This window comes from Pristiophorus japonicus, chromosome 3, assembly GCF_044704955.1.
Source record: "Pristiophorus japonicus isolate sPriJap1 chromosome 3, sPriJap1.hap1, whole genome shotgun sequence".
NCBI classification, from domain to species: domain Eukaryota; kingdom Metazoa; phylum Chordata; class Chondrichthyes; family Pristiophoridae; genus Pristiophorus; species Pristiophorus japonicus.
The window spans coordinates 129,870,977-129,897,390 of record NC_091979.1 but is presented as its reverse complement, the minus strand read 5'-3'; the positions used below and the strand labels follow the sequence as shown (position 1 = coordinate 129,897,390).

General features: G+C 41.9%; 1 protein-coding gene across 2 annotated transcripts in view; it reads left to right on the top strand.

Moving 5' to 3' along the window:
• nckap1 (NCK-associated protein 1) overlaps nucleotides 1–26,414 on the top strand; it is a 297,326-nt gene that overhangs the window by 92,165 nt on the left and 178,747 nt on the right. For both annotated transcript variants that reach the window (XM_070875820.1, XM_070875819.1), the window contains exons 3-10: nucleotides 1,980–2,072; nucleotides 5,300–5,356; nucleotides 5,468–5,610; nucleotides 11,723–11,813; nucleotides 11,970–12,107; nucleotides 12,193–12,241; nucleotides 24,992–25,148; nucleotides 26,336–26,392. In XM_070875820.1, coding sequence (XP_070731921.1) covers nucleotides 1,980–2,072; nucleotides 5,300–5,356; nucleotides 5,468–5,610; nucleotides 11,723–11,813; nucleotides 11,970–12,107; nucleotides 12,193–12,241; nucleotides 24,992–25,148; nucleotides 26,336–26,392 — 785 coding nt within the window. The remainder of the gene's footprint in view (nucleotides 1–1,979; nucleotides 2,073–5,299; nucleotides 5,357–5,467; nucleotides 5,611–11,722; nucleotides 11,814–11,969; nucleotides 12,108–12,192; nucleotides 12,242–24,991; nucleotides 25,149–26,335; nucleotides 26,393–26,414) is intronic.

Genomic DNA, 26,414 nt, shown 5'->3' with positions numbered 1-26,414 from the left:
GCAGTGTATAATTTACATTAATTGAACACTATTACCATAGCCGCATAACCTTTATTGATGTGCTTTTTTGCCATGTTGGATGAAGTATTTCAAACCATTCTTAGCTTAACTCAAACTGCAGTATTTGCACTAATATAGTGTTTGCTGTATTGGTAGTTAGGAAACTGTAGCTGCTGTTATAATGAATTGGTGCTGTTGAGCAGGATTTTGAAAATTATGCCGTACCTGTATTTTTAATTGCATATTTTGTAGCTTAACCATTAAATGTTGAGATTGATATGTATATTTTCCTCCATTGTACAAGTTTTGGGGCTAAAATGCTCACTTTGGAGTTAAGTGTGGTAGGTTAGGCTAAGTAATAGTTGCTAATGCTGCTCTAACCTCAATTCCCACTTTCACAAATTGCTTCATGTTGTTTTGAATTTTGTAATATCCATTCTCGTTAGTGTACACACAAGTTCTCTTCAAAATGCTTAAACACATTACCAGTAGGTTACTAAAACGTAGAGCTCTCTCCAGACATAGTTGTTTCAGGAATTGTAATGATTTTAGGGATAGTAGTGTTAGGTGTTCTGCATATCCTAAGCTGCACAAATAATTTTTCTTTTATACAAATTTCATGTTTCGGTAACAAAAGTTGGATTGACGTTGCACCACAAATATGATCACGCTTCAAGTAGTGTAACTTTCTACCGTATAAATTACAATGGTTAATATTATAAAGTAGATGTTTTTTTGTATTGGTGGTGCAGCACTGCAAATGATGGTAACACTTGACCACAGGAAACTGCATTAAAGGGCCACTATTTTCCATTGAACAAATCAAAATGTTGGCAATTAAATTTATTTTTGCAGGTTTAGAATGCTGGTATATGCAGATCAAGCTTGCATGAATAGTTTTTTTAAAACTGAATATTGGAACATTTCTGATATTGGATTTAAATTTACTGAAGTTAAACTGAGTTTTGTACTTCAAAAATGTATAGAGAAAGTCATGTAGGTAAACTGCAGTGCTGGGGTTTGAATAGTTCTATTCCTTGCCTTCCAAAGTAAGCTTAATATAAAACTGGCAATTCATGAGGTAGCATTTACCTATTTTGCATTCTGTTGAGTTTATCCGAATACTATTCATACAATAGATACTTTGTGTTATATTTTATGGAGTGCGCTGTTGAATGCTTGGTTGGTCTGAGCACATTTTGAAATAACTTGTACTTAGACTTTTGTTAAAGGCTTTAAGTGGACTAAGATTTTTGTTAAAGGCTGGTCTGTTAAGGTTGGTTCTCTGTCAGTAAGGTTTATCTATAAAAATCCAATTCCTTAATGGAAAATGTAATATAAAACTGCCAGTGTAATTTTTTTTCAGTTCTGAAAAGTTGTTTTATTTTGTGCCAACGAAGTAATGCTATTGCATGAAATGATGAAAGGCACAAAAATTCTCAACACCAATTTGAGTAAAGACCATTGATTTACTGTTATGGACCTGCTATACTGCTCATTTGGCATCAATATGATGCAACTTCAGCTTTGCAGAGATGCAACACTGGCAGTATAAGTTAGGAGTGAAGTATTGATAGTGTTTTAGCAGGTGGTTTGAAACCACGTGGAAAAGATAATCTTTGACTTCACTGGCTACAATAACTCAACAACTGATGTGCAGAAAAGTTAAAAAAGATCCCGAGTGCTCTGAAATTTTAAAATTTTATTTTAAAGCTTTTAATGTTAGCAAACAGATGACTGTTCCATCAGCATTTCGCTAATATTTAGATGACTTTTGGATGCTGGTGAGTGGAACAGTGTGGCGCTGGCCATATAACTTCACTGCATTATTTCAACTAGCTGCAGGTCTTACTGGTATTTGTGGTATGACAGTGCTATTAATGTTAGATTATTAGGTTGTCTCAAATTGAGGATTAATGAGCATTTCAATTCAGTTTAAGTGTAAGTTGTCTAGTAAAAATATTTTTTCCTCCTCCTAGCAACAGCTGTCACAACTACATAAGGAGAAGCAAGAAATTCTGAAGAATCTGGCACTTTATTATTTCACATTTGTGGATGTCATGGAATTTAAGGTAGTGATACTGATCAATTAAATGTGCAGAATAATTTAAATTGCATTTGTAAAGGTCTTCTGAACAGACATGATCTTATTGAACTCCTCCTATTTCTTATGTTCTTTGAATTATTTCAACTCCGTTGTGAACCTCTTGTGTCCAAATTGCTGATGTTGAAATAATGCCTCAACTGGCGGCGAATTTGGGGATTGAATATCGTATCTTCCTAATAGGCTAGGCTCAGTACCATGTTAGAGAGCCTTTCCCTTCTGGGCTGTAGGAGAGCCAAACCTCACTATTTTTGTTGAATTATTCTCCATATTTTGGGTATTCCCTTCAATGAGTAGGGACTGTTTAGTTAAGTGATTTGCAGTTCTATTTTCTGCACTTTGTTTCTATCAAGCACAAACTCCCTTTTTAACAGGACCATGGCTCATGCCTCGGGGATACTTTACAAGAACAAGAAACATTAATATGTAAATCAAATTTAAATATTGCTCACTAATTTTTTTTATCCTAATATTTAGAACATAGAAAATAGTGCAGGCCATTCGACCCTTTGAGCCTGCACCACCATTCAATAAGATCATGGCTGATCATTCACCTCAGTACCCCTTTCCTGCTTTCTCTCCATACCCCTTAATCCCTTTAGCCGTAAGGGCCATATCTAACTCCCTCTTGAATATATCCAATGAGCTGGCATCAACAACTCTGCGGTAGAGAATTCCACAGGTTAACAACTCTGAGTGAAGAAGTTTCTCCTCATCTCAGTCCTAAATAACTTACCCCTTATCCTTAGACTGACCCCTGGTTCTGGACTTCCCCATCATCGGGAACATTCTTCCTGCATCTAATCTGTCCAGTCCCGTCAGAATTTTGTGTTTCTGAGATCCTCCCCATTCTTCTAAACTCCAGTGAATACTGGCCCAGTCGATCCAGTCTCTCATATGTCAGTCCTGCCATCCCGGGAATTGGTCTGGTGAACCTTCGCTGCACTCCCTCAATAACAAGAACGTCCTTCCTCAGATTAGGAGACCAAAACTGAACACACTATTCCAGGTGAGGCCTTACCAAGGCCCTGTCCAACTGCAGTAAGACCTCCCTGCTTCTATACTCAAATCCCCTAGCTATGAAGGCCAACATGCCATTTGCCGCCTTCACCGCCTGCTGTACCTGCATGCCAACTTTCAATGACTGATGTACCATGACACCCAGGTCTTGTTGCACCTCTCCTTTTCCTAATCTGTCGCCATTCAGATAATATTCTGCCTTCATGTTTTTGCCACCAAAGTGGATAACCTCACATTTATCCACATTATACTGCATCTGCCATGCATTTGTCCACTCACCTAACCTGTCTAAGTCACTCTGCAGTCTCTTAGCATCCTCCTCACAGCTCACACTGCCACCCAGCTTAGTGTCATCTGCAAACTTGGAGATATTACACTCAATTCCTTTATCTAAATCATTGATGTATATTGTAAATAGCTGGGGTCCCAGCACTGAGCGCTGCGGCACCCCACTAGTCACTGCCTGCCATTCTGAAAAGGACCCATTTATCCCGACACTCTGCTTCCTGTCTGCCAACCAGTTCTCTATCCACGTCAATACATTACGCCCAATACCATGTGCTTTAACTTTGCACACCAATCTCTTGTGTGGGACCTTGTCAAAAGCCTTTTGAAAGTCTAAATATACCACATCCACTGGTGCTCCCTTGTCCACTCTACTAGTTACATGCTCAAAAAATTCTAGATTTGTCAAGCACGATTTCCCTTTCATAAATCCATGTTGACTTGGACCGATCCTGTCACTGCTTTCCAAATGCGCTGCTATTTCATCTTTAATAATTGATTCCAACATTTTCCCCACTAACGATGTTAGGCGAACCGGTCTATAATTCTCTGTTTTCTCTCTCCCTCCTTTTTTTTTTAAAAAAATGGTGTTACGTTGGCTACCCTCCAGTCCATAGGAACTGATCCAGAGTCGATAGATTGTTGGAAAATGATCATCAATGCATCCACTATTTCTAGGGCCTCTTCCTTAAGTACCATCGAAGTTATCTTTCCTTAAGTTCAGGACCTGAGTCTCTGACTTAATTGTCATTATCCATCTTAATAAAGAATTCTATTCTATTATGGTCGCTCTTCCCCAAGGGGCCTCGCACAACAAGATTGCTAATTAGTCCTTTCTCATTGCACATCACGCAGTCTAGGATGGCCAGCCCTCTAGTTGGTTCCTCAACATATTGGTCTAGAAAACCATTCCGAATGCACTCCAGGAAATCCTCCTCCATCATATTACTACCAGTTTGGTTAGCCCAATCTATATGTAGATTGAAGTCGCCCATGAAACCTGCTGTACCTTTATTGCACGGGTCCCTACTTTCTTGTTTGATGCTGTCCCCAACCATTCTCAAATGGTTCCTATGAGTCTGCCTTAATCTTGTAAATGACCTCTCTACACTTTTGTTGGCTTTGCTCCTCTTCCTTCCATTTACCAATTGTCCACTGCTCAGATCTCTCATCCACCTGTTCCTGCCCAGCTCCTATCTCGACAATATCTGTGTATTACATCCCTCCAGCTCCTACTTCCTTCAGGTTCCTCATGAGAAAATTGGGACACCTCAATGAAGGATAGGAATATTCAAGTCACCCGTCCACTATTTAAATAATTTGCTTGGACGAGGCTGCAGTTCCAGTCGTTATTGTTTGTACTTAGAATTACAATCGAGTTTGTTTATCAACCTTGCCATGTATTTGCTAATAAAACCTTAAATATTATATTGCGAATTAGAAATTAGCCAATTGGGTTGTACTGTATCTCTTTGGAAAAATTAAGAGTAAAGTTCAAATGTCCTCTCACTCTGATGGCTTTGTCTTTCCTCCTCCTTGTGCCTTATTTGATCTGTCCCTGTGCAATACACTACTTTCATAGCTCAATTTCCTTATTTGTGCCTTTTGTGTCTAGCTGGATACATCCCATTAATTTATTCTGGCTACATGAGTATATTGCATTAATTCTGGCTTCTTGTGGCTGTGGAGCTATTTTCTGTCTGTGCATGCCCATGTCTTTTCTGGGCTGGAATCATTTTCCACTACCATATCCTGCTGTTGCATAGCACCTAACCAATTTCATGCTCTTTTCTGCTCGCCTGTTCTTGTTATCCTTCAGTTATTTGTCCCTTTCCTTTTCATTATACCAATGATAATGTCACTTTATTGTATAATTTGTCTCCCCCATAGGATCATGTGAGCGAACTGTTGAACACTATTGATGCTTGTCAAGTTTTTTTTGATATTGTAAGTATTTTCAGAAGTTCACAATTTCAATAGAAGATACCAAATTTACAATATTTTTGTATTGATTTTTTTCTTGCATTTTTTTTCTTTCCCCACCACCCCTCCTCCAAGACTGTCAACTTTGATTTAACCAAAAATTACTTGGACTTAGTTGTAACCTACACAACACTAATGATAATGGTGTCTCGGATTGAAGAACGGAAGGCAATAGTCGGCCTCTACAATTATGCACATGAAATGCTGCATGGAGCTAGGTGAGTGCTAATCTGTATTTAGAATCTATACATTTTGTATGCTGTAGATCATGAATTGTATATTTTAGCAGTTTAGAGAACAGCTGTTAAGTAGGCTTAATACTGTGAGTAATATCTTCTATGATATGGGCTCTTAAATTACTGATCACTACTAAATTGTCTTTAAATTGCAATGTTGATGATTTGCATGATTACTTAAGGAAAGTATTAGTCAATTTAATTATTGGCCTAACAGCATGTTTGAGTTTGTCTTACTGGTATTTATTCTGTATTTGTATGTCTTGAATGCCATGGAATGCACCCAAAGCCCTACCCCACTGCTGGCCAAGAACGGGGCGACACTCATTAAGGACACTGAGGCACTCTGGGCTCGCTGGAAGGAGCACTTCGAAGATCTCCTTAACCGAGACCCTACCTTTAACATAAGTGTCCTCTACTCCATTCCGCAGCATGCTACCCGCCACCATCTCAGCAAAACCCCAGCCCTGCATGAGGAAGAAAAGGCCATCCGTCAGCTCAAGAACAACAAGGCATCTGGAGCAGATGGAATCCCCGCTGAGGCACTAAAGTATGGTGGAGAAGCACTATTGACACGAATGCATGACTTTGTGTCTCTCAGCTGGGAGATCTGCGATGCAGTAATCGTGATCATCTTCAAAAAAGCGGCAAGTCCGACTGCGGCAACTACAGAGGAATCGTCCCTGCTGTCGGCCACTGGGAAAGTCATCGCAAGAATTCCCCTCAACCATCCTCTCCCTGTGGCTGAAGAGCTCCTCCCAGAGTCACAATGCGGATTCCATCCACAAAGGACATGATTTTCACCACGCGACAACTGCAAGCGAAATGCAGGAAACAGCACCAACCCTTGCACATGGCTGCCTTTGACCTCTCAAAGGCCTTTGACACCGTCAACCGTGAGGGATGAGGGAGCAGCGTCCTCCGTTTCGGCTGCCCTCAGAAGTTTGTGACCAACCTCCGTCTGCTCCAAAGCAACATGCAAGCGGTGATCCTGACCAATGGATCCACCACAGACCCAATCCATGTCCAGACTGGGGTCAAGCAGGGCTGCGTCATCGTGCCAACGCTCTTCTCGATCTTCCATGCTGCCTATGCTCCATCTCTCAACAAGCTCTTCGCTGGAGTGGAACTGAACTATAGAACCAATGGGAATTTGTTCATCGTCGCCTCCAGGCTAGATCCAAGGTCGTCCCATCCTCTGTTATCGAACTAGAGTACCTGGACGATGCTTGCGTCTGCGCACATTCAGAGGCTGAACTCCATGCCATCATCAACATCTTGACTGAGGCGTACGAAAGCATGGGTCTTACACTAAACATCCATAAGGCAAAGGTCCTCCATCAACCTGACCCTGCCACACAGCACTGCCCCCCCGGTCATCAAAATCCACGACGCGGCCTTGGACAACGTGGACCATTTTCCATACCTCGGGAGCCTACTATCAGCAAGGGTATATATCGATGACTAGGTCTAACACCGTCTTCAGTGTGCCACACGGCCTACGGTTGCCTGAGGAAGAGTGTTTTTGAAGACCAGGACCTCAAATCTGGCACCAAGCTTATGGTCTACAGGGCAGTCGTGATACCCGCCCTCCTATGTGGCTGAGACGTGGACCATATACAGTAGACACCTCAAAGTGCTGGAGAAGTACCATCAGTACTGCCTCCGCAAGATCCTGCAAATCCACTGCGAGGATAGACACACCAACATCGATGTCCTCGTTCAGGCCAGATCGAAGCATTGACCACACTCGACCAGCTCCGTTGGGAGGGCCACATCGTCTGTGTAGTGTATCGAGAAAGAGTCAGACTGAACACTGAGCTCAAAGTAAAGTGTGACCCTAATCTTTTATTGCAGGTCTCCAGAGTGCGCCTCCAACCTGTGAAGCCTTCTTGCATACCTGTGCTCCCAAGCGATTATGGGATCCCTTGGAAGTCCGGGGAATGAGCCCTCTGGTGGCTGTACAGAGTAAATACAAGTCCACATACATAACCGTCTGCATGCCCAACACAAGACTCCCAATGCAAGCGCTCTACTCGGAATTCCTACACGGCAAGCGTGCCCCAGGTGGGCAGAGGAAACCTTTCAAGGACACCCTCAAAAGCCTCCTTGATCAAGGGCAACATCCCCACCGGCACCTGGGAATCCCTGGACCAAGACTGCCCTAAGCGGAGGAAGAGCATCCGGGAGAGCGTTGAGCACCTCGTGTCTCGTCGCCGAGAGCGTGCAGAAATCAAGCGCAGACAGTGGAAGGAGCATGCGGCAAACCAGACTTCCCACCCACCCTTTCCTTCAACCACTGTCTGTCCCACCTGTGACAGAGACTGAGATTCCCATATTGGACTGTACAGTGACCTGAGAACTCACTTTGAGTGGAAGCAAGTCTTCCTCAATTTCGAGGGTCTGCCTATGATGATGAATGTCGCATGCTTTTCCTCCCACCAAATAAGAGTTTATGAAACTAGGTTATATGTATGGGATACCTTATTTATGCTGGAACTTAATGTTGCTATCTGAGCTTGTTTTTTGAAAGTATGGATGCCGATCAGTGAATTTGCATTTTTAATTTGAAACAACTCAACTAAATATCTGTCTATGATCTGTAGGTGTTTGATCTGTTTTGTGTGCACACAGTTTTGAAGTGGTAACATTATCTGCAGTGAACACAAGAGCATAAATAGGAGCAGGAGTAGGCCATTTGGCTCTTCAAGCCTGCTCCACCATTTAATAGTCTTCTGCCTCAACTCCACCTTCCCGCATTTATCCCCATATAGAAACATAGAAACAGAAAATAGGTGCAGGAGTAGGCCATTCAGCCCTTTGAGCCTGCACCACCATTCAATAAGATCATGGCTGATCATTCACCTCAGTACTCCTTTCCTGCTTTCTCTCCATACCCCTTGATCCCTTTAGCTGTAAGGGCCGTATCTAACTCCCTCTTGAATATATCCAATGAACTGGCATCAACAACTCTGCGGTAGAGAATTCCACAGGTTAACAACTCTGAGTGAAGAAGTTTCTCCTCATCTCAGTCCTAAATGGCTTACCCCTTCTCCTTAGACTGTGACCCCTGGTTCTGGACTTCCCCAGTATCAGGAACATTCTTCCTGCCTCTAACCTGTCCAATCCTGTCAGAATTTTATGTTTCTATGAGATCCCCTCTCATCCTTCTAAACTCCATTGAATAAAGGCCCAGTCGATCCAATCTCTCCTTGTATGTCAGTCCTGCCATCCCGGGAATCAGTCTGGTGAATCTTCGCTGCACTCCCTCAATAGCAAGAATGTCCTTCCTCAGATTAGACCAAAACTGAACACAATATTTCAGGTAAGGCCTCACCAAGGCCCTGTACAACTGTAGTAAGACCTCCCTGCTCCTATACTCAAATCCCCTAGCTATGAAGGCCAACATGCCACTTTCCGCCTTCACTGCCTGCTGTACCTGCATGCCAACTTTCAATGACTGATGTACCATGACACCCAGGTCTCATTGCACTGCCCCGTTTTCCTAATCTGTTGCCATTCAGATAATCTGCCTTCCTGTTTTTGCCACCAAAGTGGATAACCTCACATTTATCCACATTATATTGCATCCGCCATGCATTTGCCCACTCACCTAACCTGTCCAAGTCACCCTGCAGTCTCTTAGCATCCTCCTCACAGCTCAAACCCCACCCAGCTTAGTCTCATCTGCAAACTTGGAGATATTACACTCAATTCTTTCATCTAAATCATTGATGTATATTGTAAATAGCTGGGATCCCAGCACTGAGCGCTGCAGCACCCCACTAGTCATTGCCTGCCATTCTGAAAAGGACCCATTTATCCCGACTCTCTGCTTCCTGTCTGCCAACCAGTTCTCTATCCACGTCAATACATTACCCCCAATACCATGTGCTTTAATTTTGCACACCAATCTCTTGTGTGGAACCTTGTCAAAAACCTTTTGAAAGTCTAAATGCACCACATCCACTGGTTCTCCCTTGTCCACTCTACTAGTTACATCCTCAAAAAAAAATTCTAGAAGATTTGTCAAACATGATTTCCCTTTCATAAATCCATGCTGACTTGGACCGATCCTGTCGCTGCTTTCCAAATGCGCTGCTATTTCATCTTTAATAATTGATTCCAACATTTTCCCCACTACCGATGTCAGGCTAAAAATTGGTGTTACATTAGCTACCCTCCAGTCAATAGGAACTGATCCAGAGTCGATAGACTGTTGGAAAATGATCACCAATGCATCCACTATTTCTAGGGCCACTTCCTTAAGTACTCTGGGACGCAGAGTATCAGGCCCCGGGGATTTATTGGCCTTCAATCCCATTAATTTCCCGAACCCAATTTCCTGACTAATAAGGATTTCTTTCAGTTCCCGTGGTTCCTTCAGTATCTTAAAAAAGCTATCCATCTCTCTTGAATATACTCAACGACTGAGTATCCACAGTCCTCTGGGGTAGAGAATTCCCTTTTGAGTGAAGAAATATCTCCTTATCTCAGTCCTAAATGGCTGACCCGTCTCATTCTGAGACTGACACCCCTTGTTATAGACTCCTGAGCCAGGGAAAACATCCACCCTGCATCTACCCTGTCAAGCCCTGTAAGAATTTTATACGTTTCATGAGATCACTTCTCATTCTTTTAAACTCTAGGAAATATAGGCCTACTCAAATCTCTCCTCTGAGGACAATCACCCCCATTTTCCCCATTCCCAAGAATCATTTTCGCGAACCTTTGTATTGTTATATCCCTACCTTGGGTAAAGAGAGTAAAACTGTACACAATATTCCAGGCGTGGTCTCATCAAGACCCTATATATACCCCAATCCTTTAACAATAAAGGCTAACATACTATTTGCTTTCCTAATTGCTTGTTGTACCTGCATGTTAACTTTGTGATTAGTGTACAAAGTCCCCCAGGTCCCTCTGAATACTAACATTTCCCAACTCTGTTTTGGTGGCCCTGGGGTTGTGGGGGGAGGGGGCAGTGGGCGTGGTTGGTGAGCGGGGAGAAGACTGGCAATATTCAGAGAACCTCTAGAAGAAATTACAAAACAGTCCTGTCCCTATTTGGACACATCTAAGAATAAAACAATAGCCAGTATAAAATCAAGTCATTTCAGTTGTCCTGTATACAGGTTCAGCTGGAAGTAGTGCTTTACCAAGGTAGCATAGCAACAATTATACACTAAATATTGCTGTCATGTTTTTTGTAGTGCCATGTGAAGAGCTGTTTTAAATAAAAAAACAAATGAGGGGCATGGGGCACAAAATTGGAATTTTGACATTCGGCACTGGGAATGACTCCTCTCTTTCCCCCCCCCCCCCCCACCAGCTGCAAGCACTAATTCATACAGTATATTGTCAGCATCAAAACAAACTAAATAACTGCACAGATGGGACAGTATATTGGCACTAATTTGTATTCCCGAACAGTCAGCAGCACTGGTTAGCCTCGAAGCTGGGTCAGCATCAGTTGATACCAGGGAATTGTTGCTGACAATTACTGTTGAAAATATATTGACACTGATGGCCACTGAGTACCGTACAAGCCCAAGTCTCAAAGCACAGATCGATCTATGTATTATTGGATTAACTGTGCCGTGTCTCACTTGGATGGGAACTCAACAGCGATTCTGGTTGTGCTCAAAGGTGTTGCTCAAACTTCCCTGGTGCCAGTTGGCACTTGATGCCTTTTGGACTATACACCATAGAATGTATAGCACAGAAACAGGCCATTCGGCCCAACTGGTTCATGCTGGTGTTTATGCAGAGCCTCCTTCCACCCTGCTTCCTCTAACTCTATCAACATATCTGTCTATTCCTTTCTCCCTCGTGTTTATCTAGCTTCCCCTTAAATGCATCATCATGTGGTTCAGTGCTCTCAGCATTTGCTCTCTCCCCTACTGCAGGTGAGCGGCACATAGTCAAATACAAATTACATGGGCATGGTTATTTATCTCTTTTTATTGCAATTTACCTTGCATACCAAATGTAAAACACAATAACATGAAAGATGGTGGAAATGTTACTATCTTATTTAAAAACTCTGGTTAACTTGGTATTGAAAACAGTTTGTGTAATATTTTTCTGACAGTGATCGTGAATATCCAAGACTTGGCCAGATGATTGTAGATTATGAAAACCCACTAAAGAAAATGATGGAAGAATTTGTGCCACATAGTAAGGTAAGACGAGAGGTGACATTTTTCTTAATTTTTTTTTAAAGCAACGTTACACTTCGGCTTCAACCTTTTTTCATCTTTAGGTGTTGATAACTATTGAATTATTTTTCTAATGCCTTTGTTGGAAGTAATCTTGTGTATCGTTCTCCTTCCGCCAAGTCTTTGTCAGATGCACTAATTTCGCTCCAGATGGTTTATCCTCGACGGAACCTTTCAGCAGAACAATGGAGAAATGCCCAGTTATTAAGCCTAATCAGCGCTCCCAGCACCATGCTTAATCCTGCACAATCTGACACGGTAAAATAAATTATATACAGCTAGCAACTGTTGTTTTAAATCGTTTAAACCATTCTGAAACCACTTTTTTGCTTTATTTGATCAGATGCCATGTGAATACCTCTCTTTGGACACTATGGAGAAATGGATTGTTTGTAAGTATTGAATACATGTAACATGATGTGACTTCCACTGTGCTAGATAGATTCAATTTGTAACCTAGTGACCAAATCACTTTTTTTTTTTCTTCAAGACTGTACACAAATGAAACTCTAGCATCTCTAAGTGCAGTAGTGAGAAATTATATTGGCTTAGAAGATCAAGCTGCAGAATCAGTTTGGTTGGAGCTAAGGAATAATAAGGGGAAGAAGTCATTAGTGGGTGTAGTCTATAGGCCCCTGAACAGTAGCTACACTGTTGGACGGAGTATAAATCAAATAATGGAGGCTTATAAAAAAGGAACGGCAATAATCATGGGTGATATTAATCTTCATTTTGATTAGACAATACAAATTGGCCAACGTACCCTTGAGGAAGAGTTCATAGTGTGTAAGTGGGATGGTGTCCTTGAACAGTACATTGCGGAATCAACCAGGGAGTCGGCTATCTTAGATCTGAAACTCTGAGATGAGACAGGATTAATAAATGATTTCATAGTAAAGGATCTTCAAGGAAAGAGTGATGATAGCATGGTTGAATTTCAAATTCAGTTGGAGGGTGAAGAAGTTGGATCTCAAACCAGTATCCTAAGCTTAAATAAAGGAGAATAGAAAGGTATGAAGGCAGAGTTGGCTAAAGTGAGAAGGAAAGACTTTGAGAAGGAATAACCATCTGTGGCTAACTAAGGAAATAAAGGATGGTATCAAATTGAAAACAATGGCATACAAAGTGGCCAAGATTAGTGGGAGGCCAGAGGATTGGGAAACTTAAAAAAAAACAATTAATGACTAAAAAGATAATAAAAAAAGGGAAGATAGATTGTGAAAGTAAACTAGCAAGGAATATAAAAACCGATAGTAAGAGTTTTTACAGGTATATAAAACGGAAGAGAGTGGCTAAAGTAAATGTTGGTTCCTTAGAGGATGAGACTGGAGAATTAATAATGGGGAACAGGGAAATAGCAGAGACTTTGAACAAATATTTTGTATCGGTCTTCATGGTAGAAGACACTTAAAAACATCCCAATAGTGGATAATCAAGGGGCTTTCGGGAGGGAGAAGCTTAATACAATCACTATCACTAAAGAAATAGTACTCGGTAAAATAACGGGACTTAAGGCGGACAAGTCCCCTGGACCTGATGGCTTACATCCTAGGGTCTTAAAAGAAGTGGCTGCAGAGATAGTGGATGCATTGGTTGTAATCTACCAACATTCCCTGAATTCTGGGGTGGTCCCAGCGGATTGTAAAACCGCAAATGTAACGCCCCTATTTAAAAAAAGGAGGCAGACAAAAGTAGGAAACTATAGACTAGTTAGCCTAACATCTGTCATTGGGAAAATGCTGGTGTCCATTATTAAGGAAGCAGTAGCAGGACATTTAGAAAAGCATAATTTAGTCAAGCAGAGTCAGCATGGATTTATGAAGGGGAAGTTATGTTTGACAAATTTGCTGGAGTTCTTTGAGGATGTAACGAGCAGGGTGGATAAGGGGGAACCAGTGGATGTGGTGTTTTCGGATTTCCAGAAAGCATTCGATTAGGTGCCACATAAAAGGTTACTGCACAAGATGAAAGTTCATGGAGTTGGGGGTAATATATTAGCATGGATAGAGGATTGGCTAACTAACAGAAAACACTCTGGATAAATGGGTCATTTTCTGGTTGGCAAACAGTAACTAGTGGGGTGCCACAGAGATTGGTGCTGGGGCCTCAACTATTTACAATCTATATTAATGATTTGGATAAAGGGACCAAGTTTGCTGCTGATACAAAGATGAGCGGGAAAGCTAGTTATGAGGAGGACACAAAAAATCTGCGAAGGGATATAGACAGGCTAAGTGAGTGGGCATAAATTTGCCAGATGGAGTATAATGGAAAGTGAGAGGTTATCCACTTTGGCAGAAAAAAATAAAAAAGCAAATTATTTAAATGGAGAAAAAGTACAAAATGCTGCAGTACAGAGTGACCTGGGGGTCCTTGTGCATAAAACACAAAGTTAGTATGTATGTACAGCAAGTAATCAGGAAGGCAAATGGAATGTTGGCCTTTATTGCAAGGGAGATGGAGTATAAAAGCAGAGAAGTCCTGCTACAACTGTACAGGGTATTGGTGAAGCCACACCTCTAGAGTACTGCATACAGTTTTGGTCTCATTTAAGGTGGGATTATAAAAACATTTAAAAAAACATTACACAAACTTTAAAACAATTGGCACAACACTTACAATATATAAAACAATTTTTGCAAGGGTGGCGCACTTGATTCTTACGTCATTCTATATTAAGGCAAATTGGAGGCAATTCAGAGAAGGTTCACTCGGTTGATTCCTGAGATGAAGGGGTTGACTTATGAAGAAAGGTTGGGCCTGTTCTCACTGGAGTTCAGAAGAATGAGAGGTGATCTTAATGAAACATATAAGATAATAAGGGGGCTCGACAAGGTAGATGCAGAGGTGATGTTTCCACTCATGGGGGAATCTAGAACTAGGGAGCATAGTTTCAGAATAAGGAGTCACCCATTTAAAACTGAGATGAGGAGGAATTTCTTCTCAGGGTTGTAAATCTGTGGAATTCTCTATCCCAGAGAGCTGTGGAGGCTGGGTCATTGAATATATTTAAGGTGGAGATAGACAGATTTTTGAAAGATAAAGGAGGCAAGTGTTATGGGGTGCGGGCAGGGAAGTGGAGCTGAGCCCACCATCAGATCAGCCATGATCTTATTGAGTGGCGGAGCAGGCTCGAGGGGCCAAATGGCCTACTCTTGCTCCTATATGATATATTGCATGTCATTTTTGGAGGCCCAGGGTTATGTTAGGTTTCATCATGAGTCTACATAGCACATCCTATTAACTGCACTTTAATTATGAAACGGGACTGTAAGAAGTTGGATCACAATTTAGCTCTGTTTGCTTAATTGTGAGGCTTTCATTCAATTACATTCATTTCTACTGTTTTGGGTGAAGAAACCCTTGGATTTTATAGATATGAATATTGTACATGTAAAACTATTTCAATTGAAAGATTTATTCTCCAATTGCTCACATTGGGCTCAATTTTCCCCAGTATTTGCTCTTTTTTTTTGGAGTAAGCTGCTTTTTCTGGCCTAACTTAAAAATCCCCAGTTTCCCCAATCAATTTGCACCAGCGTAACTGACTTAGTTACGTTTTTTTTTTGTAATTTATTTTTTCTCAAAAGGAGGCGTTACCAGCCACCTACGTCAATTCTGGCTATTTAGACACCTTTGACCAGCTAATAGTTACTCCAGTTTTACTTAGGCCAGCGTATGTGGCCACTCGAAAAAAAACCCTGAGGATAGTTAAAGAAATTGGCGCAGGTAAGGAAATTAGCACAGTTAAGTGCAGCAGATGCCCGGGCAGCAGCAGCAGGAAAGGCAAGAGAGTGAGAGGGGGTGGGGGGAAGCCTTTGACCGGGAGAGAGGAGACATAGAAACATAGAAAATAGGTTCAGGAGCAGGCCATTTGGCCCTTCGAGCCTGCACCGCCATTCAATGAGTTCATGGCTGAACATGCAACTTCAGTATCCCATTCCAGCTTTTTCGCCATACCCCTTGATCCCCCTAGTAGTAAGAACTTTATCTAACTCTTTTTTGAATATATTTAGTGAATTGGCCTCAACAACTTTCTGTGGTAGAGAATTCCATAGGTTCACCACACTCTGGGTGAAGAAGTTTCTCCTCATCTCGGTCCTAAATGGTTTACCTCTTATCCTAAGACTGTGACTCCTGGTTCTGGACTTCCCCAACATTGGGAACATTCTTCTTGCATTTAATCTGTCTAACCCCGTCACAGAATTTTAAACGTTTCTATGCGATCCCCTCTCATTCTTCTGAACTCCAGTGAATGCAAGCCCAGTTGATCCAGTCTTTCTTGATAGGTCAGTCCCGCCATCCCGGGAATCAGTCTGGTGAACCTTCGCTGCACTCCCTCAATAGCAAGAATGTCCTTCATCAAGTTAGGAGACCAAAACTGTACACAATACTCCAGGTGTGGCCTCACCAAGGCCCTGTACAACTGTAGCAACACCTCCCTGCCCCTGTACTCAAATCTCCTCGCTATGAAGGCCAACATGCCATTTGCTTTCTTAACCGCCTGCTGTACCTGCATGCCGACCTTCAATGACTGATGTACCATGACACCCAGGTCTCGTTGCACCTCCCCTTTTCCTAATCTGTCATCATTCAGATAATAGTCTGTCTCTCTGTTTTTACAACCAAAGTGGATAACCTCACATTTATCCACAATATACTTCATCTGCCATGCATTTGCCCACTCACCTAACTTATCCAAGTCACTCTGCAGCCTCATAGCATCCTCCTCGCAGCTCACACTGCCACCCAACTTAGTGTCATCTGCAAATTTGGAGATAGTACATTTAATCCTCTCGTCTAAATCATTAATGTACAATGTAAACAGCTGGGGCCCCAGCACAGAACCTTGTGGTACCCCACTAGTCACTGCCTGCCATTCTGAAAAGTACCCATTTACTCCTACTCTTTGCTTCCTGTCTGCCAACCAGTTCTCATTCCACGTCAACACACTACCACCAATCCCATGTGCTTTAACTTTGCACATTAACCTCTTGTGTGGGACCTTGTCGAAAGCCTTCTGAAAGTCCAAATACACCACATCAACTGTTTCTCCCTTGTCCACTCTACTGGAAACATCCTCAAAAAGTTCCAGAAGATTTGTCAAGCATGATTTCCCTTTTACAAATCCATGCTGACTTGGACCTATCATGTCACCTCTTACCAAATGCGCTGCTATGACATCCTTAATAATTGATTCCATCATTTTACCCACTACCATTTTATCCTAAGACTATGCCCCCCAGCCTGGGGAAACAACTTCTCAGCATCTACTGTCAATTGCCCTGAGAATCTTGTATGTTTCAATGAGATCACCTTTCATTCTTCTGAACTATAAGGCCAATCTATTCAATTTCTCCTCTTGGGCAACACTTTCATCCCAGGAATCAATCTTGTGAACCTTTGTTGCACTGCCTCGAAGGCAAATATATCCTTTCTCAGATAAGGAAACCAAAACTGTGCACAGTACTCCAGGTGTGGTCTCACCAAAGCCCTGTACATTGTAGTAAGATTTCCTTACTCTTGTCCTCCAATCCCCTTGCAGTAAAGGCCAACATGCCATTTGCCTTCCTAATTGCTTGCTGTACCTGCATGCTAACTCTGTTTCCTGCATGAGGCCACCTAAGTCTCTGAATAGCAACATTTAATAGTTTCTCACCATTTAAAAAAAAATTCTGTTTTTCTATTCTTCCTACCAAAGTGAATAATCTCTCATTTCCCCACATTATACTCCATACTCTATCTGCCACCTTATTGCCCACTCACTTAACCTGCCTATATCACTTTGCAGGCTCTTTGTCCTCCACGCAGCTTACTTTCCCACCTAGCTTTGTATTGTCAGCAAACTTGGATACATTGCATCTGTCCCTTCATCTAAGTAATTAATATACATTGTAAATAGCTGAGGCCCAAGCACTAATCCTTGCGGCAGCCCCACTAGTTACAGCCTACCAACCGAAAAATTACCCGTTTATCCCTACTTTCTGTTTTCTGTCTGTTAACCAATTTTCTATCCATGCTAATATATTACTCCCAACCCCATGAGCCCATACCTTGCGTAGCAATCATTTATGTAGCACCTTATCAAATGTCCTTGGGAAATCCAAATATACTATATCCACTAGTTCCACTTTATCTACCCTGCTAGTTACATCCTCAAAAAAAAACTATAATAAATTTAACACTATTTCCCTTTCATAAAACCATGTTGACTCTGCCTAATCATATTATGATTTTCTAGGTGCCCTGTTACCACTTCTTTAATAATGGATTCCAGCATTTTCCTGCCGACTGACGTCAAGGCTAACTGGCCTGTGGTTCCCTGTTTTCTCTCTCCCTCCTTTCTTGAATAGCGGAGTTACATTTGCTACCTTCCAAGTCGCTGGCACTGTTCGAGAAACTAGGGAATTTTGGAAGATGGCCACCAATGCATCCACTACCTTTGTAGCCACCTCTTTTAGAAACCTAGGATGTTGGCCACCAGGTCCAGGGATTTGTCAGCTTTTAGTCCTATTAATTTCTCAAGTACTACTTCTCTACAGAAACTAATTACTTTAAGCTCCTCACGCTTATTAGCCCCTTGGTTTCCCCACAATTTTTTGTATGCTTTTTGTGTCTTCTACTCTGCATTCAAAGGCATTTATAAAATACTTGTTTAATGTTTCTGTTATTTCCTTATTTCTCATTATAATTTCACCTGTCTCAGCCTCTAAGGGACCAACTCTTACTTTTGCTACTCTCTTCCTTTTTACATACTTGTAGAATCTCTTACAATCTGTTTTTATACTTCATGTTAGTTTACTCTCATTCTATTTTCTCCCTTTTGATCAATATTTTGGTCATCCTTCGCTGGTTTCTAAAGTTCTCCCAAACCTCCGGCTTACTCCTATTCTTCACATTAAAAGCCTTTTTTAATATCATACTATCCTTAACTACTTTGGAATATTTCTTTAAATGTTTGCCATTGCTTATCTACCCTCATTCCTTTTTAATCTTATTTTCTATTCTACCTTGGCTAACTCGCCCCTCATACCGATATAATTGACTTTCCGACTGAAGTATTTCACACTCCAACTCAGTGTGAAATTTAACATATGATCACGCTTCCCCAGAGGATCCTTTTACTATGTGATTACTAAATAACTGTCTCATTACACAGTACAAGATCTAAAAGAGCCTGTTCCCTGGTTGGTTCAATGACATTGTTCTGGGAAACTGTCTCGAATGTATTCCACTCATACGTCCTCCAGTCTACCTTTGCCAATTTGATTTGCTCAGTCTATATGAAGATTAAAGTCCCCCATGATTATTGTATTACCTTTGTAACAAGCTCCTGTTATTTGTTGGTTAATACTTTATGCAATTGTATCGAAACTGTTGGGGCCTATAAACTACTCTTTCCAGTGTTTTCTGCCCTGTTATTTCTTTTATCCTCCCATGCTGATTTTACTTCCTGATTTTCCAAGCTGAGATCCTTTCTCACTACTTCATCCTTACGTCATTCTTTCATATAATGGCTACCCCCGCCCCATCCTTTTCCATTGTGCTTATCGTTTCTAACAGTCAAGAATCCTGGAATATTTAGTTCCCAGCCTTGGTCACCTTGCAACCACATCTCTAAAGGCTATTCGATCAAAGCCATTTATCTCTCTTTGTGCCACGAATTCGTCTATATCTTGTTAGGAATGCTTTGTGCATTCAGATAAAGAACCTTTAATTTTAACTTTTTAACCATTATTCCCTGCTTTCACCTTATTTGCTGATGCACTTTCACCATTGAACTCTCTGTTCCTTTCTGTCGCACTCTGCTTATCTTCACTCAAATCGCTACACTGCTCCATTGCCTTCACATTTCTCTCGATTTCTAAATTATCCCTCAGACCTGTTTTTCTCCGCTTCCCCCCCCACCCGTCTTTCCTGTTTAGCTTAGTTTATTCGATTCGCCAGGACTGTGGTCCCAGCCCAGTTCAAGTGGAGACCGTCCCAACAGAACAGCTTCATCTTTCCCCGGTACTGGTGCCAGTGTCCCATGAATCAAAATCGCTTCCTCCCACACCACTCTTTGAGCCATGCATTTAACTATCTGATCTGCTTGCCCCTATGCCAATTTGCACGTGGCAATCCTTTGAGGTTCTGCTTTTTAATTTGGACCCTATCTCATTAAACGCTCTCAGCAGAACCTCATTCCTAGTTCTATCTATGTCATTGGTTCCGATGTGGGCCATGGCAACTGGATCCTCCCCCTCCCATTCCAAATTCTTTTCCAGCCGCGAGGAGATATTCTTAATCCTGGCATCGGGGCAGGCAACACAGCCTTCGCAACTCCCGGTCGCGGCTGCAGAGAACAGTATCTATCTACCTGACTATACTGTCCCCTACCACTACAACATTTCTTTTCACTCCACCTACTTGGATAGCCTGCTGTACCAACGTGCTGTTGTCAGTTTGCTCATCCACCCTGCAGATTTTGCTCTCATCTGTCATGTATCCTACATGGCTACTGTTGGTACTATCACAAGGTGTGCCACCAGAGGGCACAGCAGTGGGAGACTTGTAGGTTACCTATACAGGTGTGCCTGGCCAGGGATAAAAGGCAGACAACCAGCTGTGATCCTCACACTGGAGTTAGCAAATAAAGGACTATGGTCACTGCAGTTGAAGTACAACACATTGCCTCGTGGAGTCATTATTAGAGTATCTAAGGACACATCATCCACACAGGCTGCAAGAACCTCATACTTGTTGGATAAAGACAAAGGCCGAGGCTCCTCCAGCACTGCACCTGAAGTCCCCTTACTGCATGAGTTGCAGTCACACCTTCCTGTCCCTGACCACTAACCAGACCTGTACCAGTACCTAATCTAAGGGGACTGACTGCCTCCTGGACCAAAGTGACCAGGTAACTCTTTCCACCTCCCTGATGCCCCGCAATGTCTGCACCTCGGACTGCAGCTCAACAACTTTGAGCTGAAGTTCATTGAGATGCAGACACTTAGTACAGACATGGTCGTCTGGGATCGCGATGCTTTTCTCAAACTTCCACATGCTACTGTTGCGGCACATCACCTGCACTGCCATCCCTCTCGAACCTTGTTTTATTTGTTTAGTTAATTACGATTGATGTATTTAATTAATTTAGCTGGTAGTTTAGTTTTTAGCTAATTATTTGTTCTCAAGAAAAGCATTGCGATCCTGGACGACCATGTCTGTACTCAGTGTCTGCATCTCGAGGAACTTCAGCTCAGAGTTGTTGAGCTGCAGTCCGAGGTGCAGACATTGCGGAGCATTAGGGAGGGGGAAAGAGTTACCTGGTCACTTTGGTCCAGGAGGCACTCAGACCCCTTAGATTAGGTAGTGGTCCAGGTCTGGTTAGTGGTCAGGGACAGGAAGGTGTGACTGCAACTCATGCAATAAGGGGACTTCAGGTGCAGTGCTGGAGAAGCCTCGACCTTTGTCTTTATCCAACAAGTATGAGGTTCTTGCAGCCTGTGTGGATGATGTGTCCTTAGATACTCTAATTATTTGATCTAGTTTAAGTTTATATGTAGATTAAATTCAATATTTACCTGTAACACAAAGCACTCCCAAGTATTAATCAAAAAGCAACACCTCCTTCCCCCTCTGCTCCACATTCCCATGTTCAACACTTTCTTTTGAAGCATAGAAACAGAGAATAGGTGCAGGAGTAGGCCATTCGGCCCTTCGAGCCTGCACCACCATTCAATAAGATCATGGCTGATCATTACCTCAGTACCCCTTTCCTGCTTTCTCTCCATATCCCTTGATCCCTTTAGCCGTAAGGGCCCTATCTAACTCCCTCTTGAATATACCCAATGAACTGGCATCAACAACTCTCTGCGGCAGGGAATTCCACAGGTTAACAACTCTGAGTGAAGAAGTTTCTCCTCATCTCAGTCCTAAATAGCTTACCCCTTATCCTTAGACTGTGTCCTCTGGTTCTGGACTTCCCCAACATCAGGAACATTCTTCCAGCATCTAACCTGTCCAGTCCCGTCAGAATTTTATATGTTTCTATGAGATCTCCTCTCATCCTTCTAAACTCCAGTGAATAAAGGCCCAGTCGATCCAGCCTCTCCTCATATGTCAGTCCAGCCACCCCGGAAATCAGTCTGGTAAACCTTCGCTGCACTCCCTCAGATTAGGAGACCAAAACTGAACACAATATTCCAGATGAGGCCTCACCAGGGTCCTGTACAACTGCAGTAAGACCTCCCTGCTCCTATACTCAAAACCCCTAGCTTGTCAACTTTCAATGACTGATGTACCATGACACCAAGGTCTCGTTGCACCTCACTTTCTCCTAATCTGCCGCCATTCAGATAATCTGCTTTCGTGTTTTTTGCCCCTAAAGTGGATAACCTCACATTTATCCACATTATACGGCATCTGCCATGCATTTTTCCACTCGCTTAACCTGTCCCAAGTCACCATGAAGCACCTTAGCATCCTCACAGCTCACAACGCCACCCAGTTTAGTGTCTTCTGCAAACTTGGAGATATTACACTCAATTCCTTCATCCAAATCATTAATGTATATTGTAACTAGCTTGGGTCCCAGCACTGAGCCCTGCAGCACCCCACTAGTCACTGCCTGCCATTCTGAAAAGGACCCGTTTATCCCGACTCTGCTTCCTGTCTGCCAACCAGTTCTCTATCCACATCAGTACATTACCCCCAATACCATGTGCTTTGATTTTGCACACCAATCTCTTGTGTGGGAACTTGTCAAAAGCCTTTTGAAAGTCCACTGGTTCCCCCTTGTCCACTCTACTAGTTACATCCTCAAAACATTTCGAAGATTTGTCAAGCATGATTTCCCTTTCATAAATCCATGTTGACTTGAACCGATCCTGTCACTACTTTCCAAATGCGCTGCTATTTCATCTTTAATAATTGATTCCAACATTTTCCCCACTACTGATGTCAGGCTAACCGGTCTATAATTAGCCATTTTCTCTCTCCCTCCTTTTTAAAAAAAATTGGTGTTACATTAGCTACTCTCCAGTCCATAGGAACTGATCCAGAGTTGATAGACTCTGTTTAAAATCAATCTGTGCAGACCACAGTTGCCTTGGCCTATCAACTAGGCTTCATTATCTGCCTTCTTGCTCAGGCACAACATTTTTTATGGCAAGGTGAGACAAGTGAACCAAACTGGAAGAAGCAGCAGTACAAGCACATTGAATAGCTGTTCAGAGGAATTTGGAGAGTTAACGTAAGGAGAGAGAGGAAAAGGACATTAAAACCAGAATCAGTGAACGAGGTGCACAAATCAACAACAACTTGTATTTATATATCGCCTTTAACGTAGTGAAACATCCCAGGGTGCTTCACAGGAGTATTGAGATTTTAAAAAGTTGGCACCGAGTCGCATACGGAGAAATTATGGCAAAAACCTTTATCTAAGAGGTGTGTTTTGAAGGAGGAAAGAGGCAGAGAGGTTTAGGCAGGGAGTTGCAGAGCTTGGGACCCAAGCAACAGAAGGCACGGCCACCAATGGTGAACGATTATAATTTGGGATGCTCAAGAGGGCAGAATATCTTGGAGTGTTATGGAGCAGGAGGAGATTAGAGATAAGGAGGGGTGAGGCCATGGAGGGATTTGAAAACAAGGATGAGAATTTTGAAATCGAGGCGGTGCTTAACTGGAAGCCAATGTAGGTCAGCGAGCACGGGGCAATGGGTGAGCGGGACTTGGTGCAAGTTAGGACATGGGCAGCTGAGTTTTGGATTACCTCTCGTTTAGGTAGGGTAGAATGTGTGAGGCCAGCCAGGTGTGCGTTGGAATAGTCAAGTTCAGAGGTAACAAAGGTATGGATGAGGGCTTCAGCAGCGGATGAACTGTGATGCAAGGGCGGAGACGGGCGATTTTACAGAGGTAAAAATAGGCGTTCTTGGTTATGCTGCGGATATGTGGTCGAAAGCTCATTTCAGGGTCAAATATGAGGTTGCGAACAGTCTCGTTCAGCCTCAGACAGAGGTTGGGGAGAGGGTTGGAGTCTGTGGCTAGGGAACTGAGTTTGTGGCGGGGACCGAAAACATTGGCTTCAGTCATCCAGAATTGGTTCTCGGATAAGCAGTCTGACAATTTAGAGACCGTGGAGGGGAGAGAGAAGTGGTAGTGAGGTAGAGCTGGGTGTCATCAGTGCACATGTAACTGATGCTGTGTTTTCGGATGATGTCGCCAAGGCGCAGCATGTAGATGAGAAATAGGAGGGGGCTAAGGATAGATCCTTGAGGGACACCAAAGGTAACGCTGCAGGAGTGGGAAGAGAAGCCATTGCTGGTAATTTTCTGGCTACGATTAGGTCGATAAGAATGGAACCAGGGGATTGCAGTCCCACCCAGTTGGACAACGGTGGAGAGGCGTTGGAGAATGCCAGAGTGGTCAACTATGTCAAAGGCTGCAGACAAGTCAAGAAGGATGAGGAGGGATAGTTTGCCTTTGTCAGTCACAAAGGATGTCAATGATTCTGGAATAGTTGCAATTTTGGCAGACGGTAGCAGGACCCGATAATACCTTGTGGTCCAGCCAGATCTGGCGGTGAATGGTTAAACCAGTTGTCCGCCATATCCATTCAAGTCTGCGTCCCTTGGATTTAAGGGAGCGAAGATCAGGACTGTACAGGGGGAATGGCCAGGGTGAGAGAGTAATTGATTTAACAGGGACTAGAGCATCAAGGGTGGTGGTCAGGGAATAGTTACATTTTTCTTCTACATGGAGAATGCAGTTTCTGTTCAAATCCATTGTCAGCTAAAGAATCATAACTCACAAAATTTAAGAGGAAATAAAATGTAAGCCGAGTCATACATAGAGACTCCTCCACTCCCCCCTGCCCCCCCCCCCCCCCGCTCAGCTGGTTATTCCAGCGCATATTCTAATGGTATCTGTTATCTATCAATTTTCAGTATCTGCTAGTGAATGGGGGGAGATCCTTTTCATTGGGGTGAATAATTGATGACTTACCTCAATAATTTAAAAAAATAGTATTTCAGTTGGTAATAAAGCAAATGGCTTTGAGTTACATTGTAGTGCAAAATATTTCTAATGTGAAGTATGAAACATTTTGATATTTAGTTCATGTAAATGTGATGCAAGGACATATTTTACGTTTTTATTAGTTGGCTTTATCCTGTGCCATGGAAACCTGAACTCCGATACAGCAGCTCTGAATCTGTGGAAGATTGCCCTGCAGAGCAGCTCCTGTCTTGCCCTCTTCAGAGATGAAGTGTTCCATGTTCACAAAGTTGCAGAAGATTTGTTCATGAACATAAAAGGGTAATATATTTCTTTAGAATTTGTTACTTGTACAAAGGCTAGTGTACATTAATGTATAATTTGTGACGGGTACTAAAGTAACCAGTAACTAAAGTAAAGTAAATGTTGCCAAACTAATCGGGCAGTATTCTATTGGAATATACATTGCAACAAAATGTTTTTTATGCATAATGAAAACAAAGATTGTTAGATTATGCTATTTTATTATGTTGCTTGACAATAGTAAATGGTGTTCCAGGTGCATATTGTGATGTGTAATGTTTTTTTAAAAAAAAATATTTGTGGGGTGGGGGCAAAAGCATTTGAAAAAGGAGCCTGGATTGTTTAATTATCCTTGATAAACCCGTTGCAAGATAATTTAATTGTAAAATTGCTGTATTTCAGTGGTGATACATAGCTGCACTAGTTATACAGCTGCATTCCCCATAAATCTTGCTTTTTAAGTATTCCCCAAAGTTTGCTCATCCTATGGGAATTCTGGTCAATATTTTTGTGTCTTGGATATTTATTTAAAGCATATTTATTAGTGATCTGTATTTGTTTATATAGATAAGCATTAACTGGTGTGTAGTCATATTTGCTTCAAAATTGTTAGGGTGGGTTGAAGAAGTTGGAATTTGTCGCTTCTGTACTGTTAAGTTCTCTTAAATTGCTTACAAAATTTGCTACTTTCGACACTACAGTATTCATGTCTGCTCCAAAGATTTTCTTTTCCCCCAAATGGCCTAGGAAACAAATACATTTGGAATCATTATGCCGACATAATTGTAAATGGCTGAGGCTCATTGGATTTAACTTGCATAAAAGATAAAATTCAGTCTTTTTTTTAATCTCGTGGTGCTTTCTTATGGTTTACATTTCCAAAATAAACACATGATGAAATTATAAATTCTGAAGCTGAAACAAATATGGGGTTGGTTTTAAATGACCTTAGTTACCAAAGAAATATTAATCCCTAGTCTCTTCATAATACCACACTGATTTGTACCTTTTGATTAAAATTTGATTAAATGTTTTTAAAAATGCACTTTTTCTTCAAAGAAATGGATCACCAAATCATTCAGTACTTGTTTCCAGCTTTTACAAATGTAAATTTCATTATGTGCTTATTTTGGGTTTATAAGTATTTTGAATTTCAATCAAAATTGACAATGGTGATCAATTAAGCTTGTACTTCATTTTCATAGCTACAACAAACGTATAGCTGATATACGTGAATGCAGAGAGACGGCATTATCACACGCGTGAGTAAATTTAAAGTTTGCA